The sequence below is a fragment of the Cloeon dipterum genome, chromosome X, assembly GCF_949628265.1.
Source record: "Cloeon dipterum chromosome X, ieCloDipt1.1, whole genome shotgun sequence".
NCBI classification, from domain to species: domain Eukaryota; kingdom Metazoa; phylum Arthropoda; class Insecta; order Ephemeroptera; family Baetidae; genus Cloeon; species Cloeon dipterum.
In genome coordinates, this window is record NC_088790.1 from 12,624,383 (window position 1) to 12,639,541 (window position 15,159).

Below are 15,159 nucleotides of genomic sequence, written 5' to 3' on the forward strand. Positions count from 1 at the left end.
CCGCCCAGCAGCACTGCGGCCCCGCAGTAAAATTTACTGTAATTGCTTCCGAAGCTGGTTTTATGAATGAAATTGAAGGCACCTCTCAAATCAACGTGAAATTTCAGCCTTCAGGTCCAAATATACTGCCTCTTAAAAAGGATCTTCCTCATTTGCTTTTGTGGCACAGAAATCAGAGAAGCAAATTACATGCGTTTGGGACATTGAATTAGGCTAATCTCATACAAGTCTATTAACTCATGCAAATGGCGCTACACGTCCCTTCAAGAGACGGTCAACTCAGCTTGAATTATAATACTAACAATTATTTGAATTTCACCATGTAATTACCAAACCTAAGACCAAACTACGCAAAAAATGGTCTAGCAATAATTGATTTCTTTAAAAATAGTTGTAAACAACTGAAATAATATCTAAAATTTGTTGAAATATAGTATTTTTCTTGAACGTTATCTTTTACTATCATGATTTGGACTGTAAAATTTAAGTCATTTTTTCGGGTTTTTGGTCGATTTTTAGAGCCTAAAACAAGCACGAATTTAATCTATCTTAGACAATATTAATCAGTATTTCCCTATTCTATTCTTAGAGGTGTATCGGTGTACAGATCGAAATAAAATATTATCTTTGTTTAATTTGATAACAGGCAAGACCTTCCTAAAACTGAAAAACCCTCAGCTAATTTTTAATTATGGTTAAAATCAGTTCAAATGTCTTAAAACTGAATTATATCCGTGCAATTCCCTTTGATGTACTGGAAAATGCGGTGGTCTTAATTGAACACTAAAAAAATGCCGCACAATAATTGCACGTAGAGATTTTTAAACTTTTCAAATCTCCAGAACAATTTATCTTTTTAGTCATATTCTAATTTAGAAATTTTAAACTGTGTTCCAAATCGGGCTGACTGGTGCAATAAATGTGTTTTCTAAGATCACGAAGACGAGTCGTGCCTGCGATTTTGGCCGCAAATTCGGTCATAAAAGCGTGAGCGCGTACGCGACCCATAACCGAGCAAGCACGAGCTGGAGGTGCCCAATTAAAAGATTTTGGGAGAGCAGTAAACCGACTCCAGCCCCTCGGAATCGGATCGCGCGGCTTGCTCTCCGCGGCGATAATCCCGAAGCGAACGCTAGTTAGGCCCGGTCCAAAGTGTGTGTGTGTGTTCCTCTGCTGCGGTGGCGCGAAATGAGATGCTTAATGAGCGAGAATGTGGAGCGCATTGCTACTTTTACGAGAGCAAACGCGCACCGGCCGGCCGCGTGTGCGCGCTAATTATGAAAATGATACTGCGCATAATTACACGCGCTCACTCACTCAGCAATGGCACGCGGTTAATTACTATTCTCAAAGCCTCTTCTTTCTGCTTTGATCGTTTTCATGAGCATTCGCCTATTTCCTAGGCGTGACCGAAGAAATGAGAGTTTTTAACACGCTCCTTGCTGACTGTCTGCGATTTTTATGGTTAAGTTTTACTCCAATTATGGCTATTGGATATTGTTCGTCGTCGCAAACCAGAGTTTTCTCAATTTAAAACTGAGCCTTCTTCTGCTAAAATATTTGTTTTATTACGGCAAACACTACAATTTTAGAGAGCTCATCTGCTAGTGGAAAATTAAAAAAAATCAGAAACTATATATCAATGTGATAAAGGTGTATCATTCTAAACAAAAAATTTATTTAATAAAGTTTTTTAAATTCTTACTTTTATAGCCGAAAGAACAGAAAATAATTTTTTCTTTGCCTGCCTTTTTTGGTAAAATCTCAAATTTTAGGTAATTGCTCATTATTGAAGAATAAATTTAAGCGTTTCTACTCTTATCTGAAAAAATGGTCAAAATTAAATCATAGCAACCAGGAAAAGAACATGATAAAGTTACGAAATACAACCTATTTTATAACAGCTTGTTTTTCCTCTTGCTTTTCCTTTACCAGGAGAGGTGAGATTTTGGATTCTGCGTAAAAAGCAATCATTTATAATAGCGTGTGCGCCAAACTAATATCTTTTCAGGATCATTATGTTAAATACATGCTTAATAGTAATCCACGATTTTTAATTAACTCTCTTGCATTCATTTTGTCATTCTGGATGCCTTTCCTCGAATCGACCTGGAAAATGGGGCGCACAGAAAACAAAAGGAATGTGCGAATCACGCAGCGAACACACCGCAATTAAATCGTAATCATTTATTATACAGGGAGTGAAGAGACAATGTAAATCAGCGTCTTGCGTTTCTTCTTTCGCACCATACTCACGACATAGATGGAGGATCCAGATTAGACCGGGTCACATTTTTGCGGTGCTGGCAACAGGTGGGAACACGAGACTAAAAATAGTACCGGTGAAATTTCCGCACGAATCTGTTTCATTTTGTGATTTCTCTTTGCGAAAATATTTTAGCAATAAGTATAGTTATTGAAGTTCAAACACAAAAAATTTGTTTATGTAATTCAGCACTTTCAACTAAGTCTTCTTTAAATCGTAATTATTCAAGGTTGAATTTTTGACCGCCCTGTATTATTCGCCACTAGACTTAAATGTGAAATTATTGATGAATGAAAAACGCATTCAACAAAACTTAAGAAAAAATCAATATGGAGTAAAATATTGGTTAATTTTTAAAATTTGCTTATCGAAAAATTCAGTTCCCACTTTTTTGATGACTTCGCGCAATGTTAAAACGTATATTTTCGTCTTCAATTTTATTTTTCGCACTCCTAACCATTCACTAAAAAAATTAATACATTTAACAAAGAAATTGGTAAAAATTAAAAAAATATCTGCATTAATTAAATTTCAAAACGACCTTCGAATAAAAAATATTGCTTTTTATACATTAATTAGTTGCATTTAGATAATTTTTGAATCGGCAAAGCAGGCCATTGGTACAACTCTTTGGTTAACGAGGAATGAAACCCAGGAAATCCTTGCTGCCAATGCGTAATTTGATCCCTAAGGATTCAGTAAAAATTGACCAAGCTTTGTAAATGTTTGAGAAAAGTGGCTGCAAAGTTAGCATGCTTCTCAAACGCATTTTCTCCACTTCAATTTTAACTGTAGAGAGTTCCTTTTTTATTATTACACCTTGTAGAGTAAATTATTGTTAAAACAATCAATTTGATATCCCCTTATTAAAGCTACAAATTGAAATAGTAGTTTTCAATTCAACACTTTTGATTGTTTAAAGGATGTAACATTTAACGATGAAATCATAAAATTAATCTGGTGCTGTATTACCACTTAACGTTAGTTTCTTCATCGCGTGTGCTCATCTCGCACTTAACATTTTTGTATCAAAATCAACAAGTTAAAAAGATAATAAAAGAGTGCGAAGAGTTTTTATATGTTGCACCTCTCATCATTCTTCTCTATTCTGATCCCAATCTCTCTCGCGTTTTGTCTGCCTATGTGTGCGCGTGTGCCATTATACACATCCATTTTCTCTCATGCATTATTCAACGCAAACTCCGCCTTTGTGTTTTGCAGTTGTTGAAACGCAGGCAATTACACAGAGAAGATACATGTCTCTCGCGCGTATTAGAACAGCAATATAGACGCGTCCGATGAGGAGAAAGAGCAATTAGGAAGGAAAATGCTCAAACAAGCACATGCGAATTAAACCGAATTAAGCAATTGAACCAGTTTGCCGGCGAGAAATTAAACATAACGCATCGCGAATATGACGTGCTTGAGAATGAGAGCAATTTTTTTAATCCCATGTTATTAAAACTTAAACGCAGCGGTATGATTTTTAAGTAAAATGCATCGATCCGTAATAGTATTTTGTTGGATATATCAATCTTCTCTGCGAGTCTCATCACAAACAGACGGGGAGAAAATCGAGTGAGGCTTCGTATATTATGCTTCCTCGTTTAGTGGAACACTTGTGCATTCATCTTGTAAACAAAACATCCGCCGACCGTAAGAAAGATAATTATCCGCGCCGCGCAATTGCATTCTTGGCGCGATTTGCATTGTGAATAATGGGCAAAGGTAGCTTTGCGGGGTCGGAGTTGAGCCGGGTCGAACGTGACTCAAACGCCTTACTCGCCATCAAAGGAAACATCAAACGACTCTCTCGCGAAACCGTTTATTCAAATGAGATGGGAATTGTTCAAAATCTCGCCTGCCAGATGTGGAACACAAAGAAAATCACATTTTTTTCCTAAAATTACTGTCAAAACACGAGCACTATTTATATTATGTGATATCTCTGTTAAATGCTAATTTTAATTTGAAATTCATGAGCGGCACAAATCTCACGGTTTTGCACTGAGTGTCTCTCCCATCATTTGCCTATGCAAATTTTCTCGATAACGTTCCCGCTGAAAACACTTGTGGCGATGTATCATTATAATTTAAGAATATTTTTCTTGTGGACAACGTTGACACGTACTAATGAGGATAAATTAATTATATTTAAATTGAAAAAAACTAATTTAACCCAAACTAATTTAAACCAAAATTTTTGATACAGTAAACCGTGTTTTGAACGGGGGTTTTATTCAAAATAGCATAAGGGTCGTCAACTCTTTTCCTGATCTTAAGGAATGGTGCCTTTTCTCACTATGTGCTTCCTATTTTTAATTTTTGACAAATTGTTTTTTAACATGTATGTACATATCTTTCGGCGAGAATAAACAAGCAATAAATGAATAAATGAATATGTTTTAAAAGCATGACTTTGCTTTCTATGTTGCAATTTAAAATCCTTGCAAACCACATTAAACAATATTTAACGGTTAAAGCTGTCTATATTAATGGTCATTAAGTGTGTGAGCCGTTTTGAACAGTAAAAAATCAGCCAAATTAAGGTCGATTTTATTTTAATATTTGGTGCTTAAAATTTATCTTTCAAACACAAAAATAAACAACTTTTCATATTGTTGGTCAGCAAGTAAAACCTTTTCCACGATTTGCAGTACAGATTGATCATTGATCCATTTCAAAATATATAGCATCAAATCCTATTTTTAACAAAAAATTTAAAGCAAGTTTTTTTCCCAAATTTTGTATCAAAAATTGTTTTAAAGCTGATTTTTTAAATTCTAAGTGAAGAAACAATATTGACAGTATGGACAAGCAGTATCTGAAGTTAAACAGTCTATTTTACGAACGGAGCGAAGATCGTGGAGAGCTACCGCACATTTCGAAAAATATTGCCGGTGGAGCGGCCAATTGGAGCGTTTGCCGCCATAAAAGCCAATCATTCAAGACGAAGTACGGGCTTGAATTAAGTGCGCGAGGTGTACGCAACGCACATAACACACGCTACTTATGGCGGACAAAGCGAGTCAGTGAGTCAGTAGGTAGTGAGGAGCGGGTTTACTTCATTTCGGACTTTTCACCACTTCCGCGTTGCTGCATCTCCGCTGCCGTAGCGGTTTTTCTCACACGCGCGTGCTCCTCTAGAAATATTTCACCAAAAATTTAGTATTATATATGTAAAGACGAGGCGTGAGCTTTTGCTGCTGGCCAGGTCAATGTGTGCAGACCAAGCCCTCGTTTTCGGACCGTTCGTTTGCTGCTCTTTTCTAGCTTTTCTTGATCGGGTCGGTCGGTCTGTAGTCTGTGCCCAAGATATTCATCTCTGCCGGCCCTCTCGCATTCCGCGCCTGCCGAAAGCATACTTTTGGCGCGACCATTACGGTTTTAACCGGTTTGGCGCCGCGTCGCCTAATTCCTCCTTAATGGATCGCTAAAAAAGCACACGTTTTCCCCCAACTGACACGTCCCTATTAAGCGGTGAAATCATTTTGAAATAATTGCTTATTTAAACGTCTCGTTAGTCTGATTTTGTAAAATAATACAATTTGGCAGAGTAAGAATCTATTTTTCATTCAGTTTTTGGACTGTTATTTGGCTCTTTAAATCAATATCTATGGGCGGTCCAAACTGTCAGGCAACAGCTCATATTAATTTTATATATAATGCAATAACCTACTACTTTTAAACAGTTTAATGCTTTTTTAAATTGGTATATGATAGGAAGAGGTTAAAAAACTGTTAGAAGTCAAGCTATAGTAGCATTCAATTTAAAATTCACCTCGGTCAGCTCACAATCAATTTGATCCCCAACAACAACTAAAGAAGATCGTTGGTGTGCGAAACCCGTCAAAAGGATAAACCTTAGTTGAAAGTAGGAATCGAAATATGCCATAAAAATTATCAAGCGTTTCAATTTTTTTTTTGGAAAACGAGCAAATTCTGAGTTGTTGTTGAAGCTTCAGTGGTCCACCTTGTATTATTGCGCATTAATTTTTCACTAAACCATCAAAGGGAAAAAATAATTAATATTAATAAATCCACTTTAAATTTTTTGGCAGAAACCACCAGTTAGGTTGCAATAAGTTTTAATAACTTAATCAGGAAAATGAAATAAACAAGCGCTACGTTTTGTTGGACAAATTCGGTTGATTTAGATATTGTCAGATTTTCTATAGATGGATTTAAAATGCTTCATAGTTGCTTTCAAAACATTTTGCCTGCAACAGCATTTAACTCAGTTTGAAATACCATAATCTTCTATCCGGCATAATGTGTGTTTTTACAAATTAAAACGTTGAAGCCATGGCAGGAATGTCGTGTGAACAAATTTCTCTTAGTTTTAGTGTTAGGATCTATTTGGAACATTTTAAAAAGCTGGTTTTGAATGAAAGAGAGAGAGAGAGAACATTTAGTATGCGAAGATCATCTACAAAGAAGCTGGAGTCAGCCTAGATTTAAAGAATTTAGACAGAGAGAGTGCCTGCTACGCTATTCAAGCCATCTGGCCATATTGAATATTAAATATTTGCAAAAAAATTAGATTAAGTTAAAACTAGATTTTTAAGAAATTTAATATTTCAACTCTGATTTATTTTGATTTCCCTGAATCACTCGTTTTTTCATCAATATCAAGAAAAATTTAGCCCCCTAACAGAATATTAGCTTGTTAAAATCTTTTTCAAATTGATAACAAACTCGGCTTTTCTTTAATTATAACTTTTCGTTTCATCTGGAACATATGTAGAATAAAAAATAATGCATTTTTATATGTCAATCAACTTTAATTTACGGGAAAAATTGCTTATTTGCCATCCGTAGCATCTTCCTTTTAGAGAAGTGAGTACATGGAAAGGTTTTGATACAATATAATCATAGTCGTGATTCGTGAAAGTACACTTCTCGCAGCGACTGGCAGTGCAACTGAGAGGGACAGCACTTTTTTCACGGGATGCTCGCTGTGACCCGCATGTTTTTGACCAAGGAGAGTAAAATTATGTTAGCGACCGATGCTGGGTGGGATTCTGTTGCTTGGACCGCACCGTTACGCGCGCATGAGACCCAGATTTTCGGCCGCAACCTGCTGCTAGTGGCCATTTACGAACTTTTCTCTGCTTGCGGCCCAAATGAATGAGAAGAAACCGTTGGCGAGCAGGCCGAAAAGAGCAGAAGCGGCCAACAAAAATTAATGGCCGCGCGATGCGAGTTTCGTAATTACGTCCGAGAGATTATGCATGCCAGTCGAGTCCGGCCGAGGAATTCCTCGCGCCAACCGGAATTGCTTGTGTATAAAATCTGAAAAAGCGGCAGAAGTGTTCAATTCGAGATAAAATTTGATTCAGCAGTTGATTGATTTTTTTTAATTTCCTCACGGGATAAACCTAAGTGTCCAGGATGAGAATTAATATTTTACCGCCATATATTTTAACGGAAGGCATCTGAGGTGAATTATGTGATGAAAATTGATTTTATTTGCTTCAAGCTTCTACTTTTCAATTCGAACCGTAAAAAGGTATTTTTGAATTCAAAATTGCTAAAATAGAGTTTTTTATACTTTGAATGTGAAAGTATCTTCCAATTTTTACCTTCAAATCGGCTTTGATTGTTGTTTGAGAAGCTGAACCATCCATCTCATATCAATTTGTACGAACAAAATTACGATCAGTTGTGGCTAATTGGATTTTTATACCTCCAATTACGGGAGTTAAACCCTACTCAAATTGTAGCGTAAACAATAATAAGTTGAAAAATATTTTTACAGGCAAACCACTGTTTTGTGGCTGAACCTCTAATTAACTACACCATAAATCAAATTGATATTAACCGAATGCCCTACGGCCGTGCAGCCGTCAAATTATCTTTTTGATTGTTCAAATCATTTTTCTCTAGGAAAAGAAATATTAACCTAACTGTGTCTAGCCGTCTTAGAGAGACCGATGCAAAGGAGATAAGAAACCGTGAATCACAAATAGGCATTCCTGCGTAATACAAATTATACGATTTTTTTTATTTATAGCCATAAGCCATAAGGGTTTTAATCTGACAATATTTCATCCAAACAACGTGTTTCAATGAATGAAAGACCTTAATGCTTTGCAAATTTACCCTTATTAATGAATACACCAATTAAATACAAACAATTCAAATGTTTTAGATTTGATTTACTGCTGGTCAAACAATTAGAATTTTGGTGAAACAGGCTGCAAAAGGAGGAAAAATAAAATTCAACATTTTTTTACATCAGATTTTTCTTCCCTTTCCTTTTAATGTAATATATATATATATATATATATATATATATATATATATATATATATATATATATATTACATGTTTTTGTATTTTATTCAAAATGCAATACGACTCGGTCCGTTAGCTTTTATTACGCGGGAACTTGACAATGGAATGGCTTTGTGTGTGCGTTATGTTAAACGCGTTCATTCCACTTACTCACAACAGCTGTGAATGGATTGATTACCTCTCAAGGAAGTGACACGGTGCCTTTGATATAGTTCCATTTAACATAATTACGTCAGCAAATCCCGAAATTTATTTGACACTACACCGTCAAGAATTGAGCTGTTGAATTTGAGTGGCACGCCTATAGCGAGGATAATAAAATTCTATGGGTTCCATTGTTCAGACTGTTGAAAGAGCGATTGCTTGGTAAAATCAAATTTGCTAAGACAGATAGATGATATTTTCATCGTGATTCAAAGATTGCAGCCTAGGTAAATTATCATCTTTATAGTAGGCATTAAATAATTTTTTTCTCACATTTCAAATCTGCTGGAAATTAAACACTTTTGATTTTTTTTAGTGCTAAAAACTCTCATTGAAATTCCGATTTTAGATTGAAATGCTTGCTAGCAAGTTAATTAATACCGATTGCAGAGACAAATTGTGCTCATGAAAGATATCAAGCGATAAAACTCCGTTTTATCCGTTCATCTGCAACGATTAACGCTTGACTTTGATCGATTACTCATGTCAAAGAACATATTTTTTATTTCTTACAACACCAAAAATTGTTGCAGGGATTTTGTTTTAGTAATTTTAGACGTTCTTTTTAAAAATTTAAGCCTAGAGAAAATATTGAAAATTATAACTTAAAATATTATTGGTATGCGAGCCCATGAATTAAATAAAAGTTTTCAGTTAGGATTTAATTAAAAGGTTTTATGTTTGCTGCATTTTTACTTCTTCTCAATGTAAAAGTTGCAAGATGCTGCTTTGAAATGGTAAAGGAGAAGTTTCTGTGAAACAAGTCGCGCTAAATGAATTGCATATGCAACCCGGTGAACACGCACACAGCGCTGGTTGCCGACCTCAAAGAACCGACGAAACATTCATCCTACTGACATTGAACTAGACATCCAAGAAGAGAATTGAACCGCTCATCGCTAGTGTTTGCTGAACGCTTTGCCGTGTTGTTATGAAAACTGATCACTAAAAGACGCTTTTCTTTGTGTGCGAGAAAAAAAGCCGGGTTTGGTTCTATTGGGAAAACTCGTTTAGCGCGCGTCTTTCTTTTGTGGGCGGTGAAAGTGGACGCGGTGGAAGAAAAAGACGACTGTTTGTTTTTCCGTGAAGTGCATCTGGGTCAGCGGGGTGTGCGTTTGAACGAGTCAGACAGGATGCACCGCGCGCATACTCTGGATTTCCTACCTAGAATTGACTTTGATTCACGAGTGAAAAGCGAAATGCGAGATTCTCAATTATGATATGTGCGGAAAAAGAATGATAAATGCTGCGTGGGCGTGGGTAGAAGGACGGGTCACGACCATCACGAGAGGTGTGAAAGTAAAATTCTTAAAATGAGAATGTGAATCAAAACTGTGCTGCTTCTAAATTAATTTCAACGGTTACGAAACAGACTTAACGGTAAAAAGACAGGACAGATCGCATGCTGCCGCGTGTGTTTATAAAATTAGCACGAATTTGAATTGGACCGCTGGCTCAGAATAATTTACTGTTCCAACTTAACGCCTATAGAAGAGTTATCATGTATCAGCTCGAATCTATTTTAATTGCTTGCAAATTAAAGTGTTACAAAAAAATCTCTTGAAAGAATTTTTCTCTTCCTTGTCACCAGCCTTGCCCTTTGGCAGGTAGCTTCGGAAGTGGAATTCCAGAGACATCTTCCAGCAGAGCCAGATGGGTGTGCTGGCAGCGAGCGAGATACATTCATTATTTGATGTGTGTGCGTGCGTGTGCCGAAATCCTGTTATCCAGCTGCAGCATCGGACACCAGCTCACCTACTTTCGGCCACCTGCCGCTCTGTCAGTGGCCCACGGCTGGGCGGGCCCTGATCTCATGCATCACGTGACACGAAATACGCGTCTCCTTACAATTAGGAAGAAGCGTCGCGATTGATGGAGAGGAAGGAAATAGAAGATCAACGGCCTCCACGGGCGGTCTCACTGGGTCAGTGTAACACTCGCCGCTTAATTATTATTTTGCGTACGATTCAGTGAGTTTTATTTCTTTTTCTTTTCTTTTTTCGTGGGTTTCGATGAAATGAAAATTCACGGTCAGTTTCACAGGCATTCTTCATCTTTTGTCTCTGAGTTTTATTCTGTACAAAAATAATAAATTAAGGTTCTTATTGGTTTGTATAAAAAAGGACTATTGCATTTGAGTGGTGTGTGTACGATGTGTGTAGTAGGCGTCGACTTATAAAAATAAATTATTCAATAAATTAAGTTTGGGGGGAACGAGGGATTGGTCTAGTGTGGGTATAACAAAAGCGTCGGTCGTCTCAACAACGGGGGCTCGGAGGGGTAGTCTTAACGGCTAGGAATTTTTCTCTCGTGTAAAAAATAAATTAAGCGACGGTACAATTTAGTTGGCGTGCGCACTGTAGGCGAGGTTCTGGGCCTCCTCGGAGCGTCCCCAGCCGTGGCTGGCGCCGCTGCTGACGTAAGCGGTCTCGACGTGTCCGTGTCCGCTGAACAGCTTCTTCAGGCCGATGATACCAGACAGCAGGAGGGCCAGCTTGCTGATGATCAGGGCCTTGCCGGCGAGCAGGAAGAGGGCCACCACGGCCAGAGGGATGAGCAGACCAGCCTTCAGCAGGGGCAGAAGGAGCAGGGGAGCGATCTTCTTGATCTTGCCACGGGCTAAAATTGGAATGTTTTTATTAGAAATCTTTTCTGGTGGTGAAACGGGGCTGGAACTCACCATCTCCGGCGGAGAGGCTGCGCTCGGCGAACTCGGGCACCTTGACGGAGAGCGAGTGGGTCTGGAAGAACTGGGTGGCGCGCTCGAGGATCAGGGCGCTGAGGGTGTCGTCGCGGGCGTCAGCGCTGCGGGGCAGGGCGGACTCGACGGCCTCCTCAGAGGGCTCGGGGGTGGCGTCAACGGGGGCGGTGCGGACGAAAGTGACTCCGTCGAACACGGTGAGGTCGTTCATGCGGGCGGCGCGGCTGACGGCGGTGGCCAGCTTGACCTTGAGGCACGAGGTCAGGTCCAGGTCGGCCTTGTTGTTGCAGTCGTCCCACACGCGGTACACGAAGCCCAGTGTGTCTTCGGGCAGGCCAGCGGCCATGGTGGCCGCCACCAGGCAGCTGAGAACAACAAACAACCTCATGTTTCGGTCTTGAGTGGCTTGAGTGTGCGTTCACTAGGCAAGCAGCGAGCCAGTTGTAAGCGATCCTCAGGCCAGCCTGTCTTTTTATCCAGCGGCCGCGACAGGTGGAGGGGCTCCGGATACCTCGCCCGTACCCTCCAGATGAGCAGGCCTCTGCTCGCACACACGAGGTACGCGCGCGCGTACTATGTGAAAACCGACCAAATTGTACGTATATGCCGGCTGACTGACTGACAAGAGAAGTGGGCCGATAGAGGATGACACTTCTTCTTCTTCGAGGGTCACCGTGCTTGTGCATTTAATATTCCAAGAATCCACTTAATTTTGGTTTCAACGGCACGGAAATTACGATGCAATGATTCCACCGTTTATTTTTATTTTATCAGGTGGTTTTTCATACATTAATGAGTTACTTTTGAAAGCTGTGGGTTCTATAAAGAGAAATTACCCAAATACTTATTGAGATTTAATAAATTTAGAGTAGTTGGTAATCTCAAAATCGATATATTTATGAAAATGAAGCTACAGATTACAATTGCCGCGTCTTTTTAAGTCTTTATTCTTTTTTTTTTGTTTTGAGAAATAGAAAGTTAAAATTCGAGTTTAGTCTATTTTTTCTAAATGGAATTTTTTAAAACAATTATTTACACTGTTGCGCAATGAAGTTAGATTTTGCTAATTTCTAAAAAAGCCTGGATAACAGTTATAAACAAAATCCCCCAATTTGTGATGCATTTTGTAGAAAATAATTAAAATTCAACGGCGAAAGAGCATCTGAATTTGACCATGAGACTCTTTAGAGAATACAAAACTACGTATTTATAAGAATTGCTGCCCCTGAAACTATGAAATTATGGCCAAAAAACCGTCTAAAATTCACTTATTAAACCGTTCACTTTTTGGCTGAAAGGAGAGTTGAAAAGGTTCTGCAAGATTTCTTTCCCATGATAAGTCATTCGAATTTTACATCATTTTAAATTTAAAATCAAGTCAATGTGATGCAAAAAATCATGAGCAATCCAATTCTGTGATCGCCTGACTGTGTGTGTCCCTCGGCGATGTGCATTAATTGAATCCATTTCAGCTCAGGATTTTTCGACGAGCGCGGGCTACCCCGTTTCGCTTCTTACTTTTATTGTGCGTTCGCAGGTTTCATTGGACGCGGATGGGATGATGAAATCAGCACATCTTGGTCTCAAATGTGGACCACTCGATCGGTTTGCATGCTCACCGCGGCCCGGCGGCTCAATCAACGAGCGAGCACTTCCTTTAATTCAGCCGCACCGATTGGACCACGTCTCTCTTTGATACGAACCCAATTTTGCTCGTTTGCTTTCGCTGAAATGGATTCGCGATACCAAAGCCGGGAGAAAACGACGACGCTCGCAATTGAAAACTAGCGAGGAGAAATTAACTGCGCCGCATTCTGCAGTGACATCACGCCTCTCCTGCATTCCACGTGCAGAAAAAAACAGATTTTTGCACTTGCGGTTTCAAATCATTTAGTACGTTGACTGGGGGCCAAATTTACTCTTGCTCTCTGCGTCAATTTCACTCTCTTGCTTTGTCGCGTGCTCTTTGGTTCGTTTCGTTCGTTGTTATGTCACTGAAGGCTCGCCGCCGTCGTCGGCGGTTCGTTTGTTTTGCTGCTTTTTGTGGTGCATCCAGCATCAATCGCGGCGCGCGTGCACTCGCTCTCAGTCACAAAAGCTGAATGTAATTGCGTTCGCCACACGTCGCGAGCGACCAGCCGTGTGGAACAATCGCTTTTTTGCATTAAACGCCGCCGAAAGCAGCCGCGTGCCCCAAAACCTCAAATTGATTGTCGATTGTGCTGCTCTGCGGCTTAGCTTTTTGGCGGTTGCTGCAGATTAAGTATTGCGGTTATTAAACAACCTAAGTTGCATCCATAATTAAAAAAGCTTGTGTATTATTGCTTGAATTTCGTCGTTACATAATTTGTGATTAAAATATATATTTTGTTTTTTAGCCATAAAGAGGCACATTAAGAGATTGATGATTGAAATTCTGCCTTATAAATGATCGTTTTAACAGAGCTAATTAAAGATTGTTCCATTTTTCCTAAGAGAGATTTGGATTTTAATGATCTGAACAGAGATTTAGTGATATTTGATTAATTTAAGAACCATTTTTTGTCCCAATTCAAGTATCCTGACTCTATATGAGTTACAAATTTTATCTGTGTTTCTACGATTTCAAGACTTGTGAATTTCAGTCAATCAACTGTTTATTGGATCTTGTTGACAGAAAGAGTGAATATAACAAATTATTAATTTAAACTCTATGAATTACTGAAATGTTTTTGCACTACAAATACTTAAGATCCTAGAAATCAAAGTTTTTTTCTCCCCGGTGGCCATATGCGCGTTGAAATTGGTTCCAAAATGGTGTATAAACTTTGAAATCCTTAAGTCCTTTTTAAATATTCTGTACTAAGTGTTTTTTCCGATCGAATCGGCGTAACGCAATGCAAATTTCATCACATTATTGTCGAAATATATCCTCTTTATACCACACTTTCAATTGCATGTTTCAAAGTGCCGTACCCTACCCGACGCCATACCGGCGCGTCACGAAAATCTGGCTCCAGGTTTTTTACCCTCTATTGTTTATTTATTCTCGAAAGGGAACGAGATATTCGAAAAATCCACAAGGACTGTGGAGCCAAACATGAAAGAATAGAAGAAAAATGTTGAGAATGATTCATGTGTGAGCTCAATCCCCGGAATTGTGTATATTTGAGACCGGCTGTTTCAGCAGCAAATAAGGCAACTCTGAAAAATACCGAAAAAAAATCCAAAAGTCCACAGATTGTCAGTTTCATATTTTGAGAGCTAAGAAATTTTCTAATTTTCACTAATTTCATAAAAATAAGCTACCACAGTTTGTACGAGTTGAAACTTTTTAATTGTAAATCACGAGAAATTCCGAGTGTGCCCCGTTTCCGAGCGGTTTTCTGTGGTATGCAAACAACGGCTCTAGTTTCGTCCAAATTCTGGAGCAATGAGCGAGGAAATTGGACGCAAATTGCGGATTTTTTCTCAGCGCTCGGTCAAATTGGCCATTGTCAACACCGCGCGTTTCCACCGAGCTCGTGCACATATAATTAATTTAAGGTCCGTTTTTCCGGTGCTCGCGCGCGGGGCCAATTAAGTCGGAGGATTCGCGGTCTAATTGAGAGTATGTTTCCTAAAAAATTTGGAGTAGCCCCAGTGACAAGAGCAGTGCGTGATTATTTCGAGCAAGGTCAGGACTACAACGCGTGGAAAAGTACCGTTG

At 38.8% G+C, this 15,159-nt stretch overlaps 2 protein-coding genes across 2 annotated transcripts in view; both read right to left on the minus strand.

The window, feature by feature from the left end:
* Window positions 1-15,159, minus strand: part of SLC5A11 (Sodium/solute co-transporter-like 5A11) — a 50,466-nt gene that overhangs the window by 26,132 nt on the left and 9,175 nt on the right. The gene's annotated exons all lie outside the window — the stretch shown is intronic.
* Window positions 10,802-11,931, minus strand: LOC135946462 (uncharacterized). The gene is made up of 2 exons (XM_065494683.1): window positions 11,451-11,931; window positions 10,802-11,389 (listed from the first exon to the last, which is right to left on the minus strand). The coding sequence occupies exons 1-2, from the start codon at window positions 11,857-11,859 to the stop codon at window positions 11,112-11,114; spliced, it is 687 nt and encodes a 228-aa protein (XP_065350755.1). The 5' UTR covers window positions 11,860-11,931; the 3' UTR covers window positions 10,802-11,111.

Bases quoted from the DNA above. Each gene is read 5' to 3' on its own strand.
- LOC135946462 (XM_065494683.1), bottom strand. From the start codon at position 11,859: ATGAGGTTGTTTGTTGTTCTCAGCTGCCTGGTGGCGGCCACCATGGCC. The intron at 11,390-11,450 runs GTGAGTTCCAGC...TTCCAATTTTAG, and splicing joins CAGCCTCTCCGCCGGAGATG to CCCGTGGCAAGATCAAGAAG.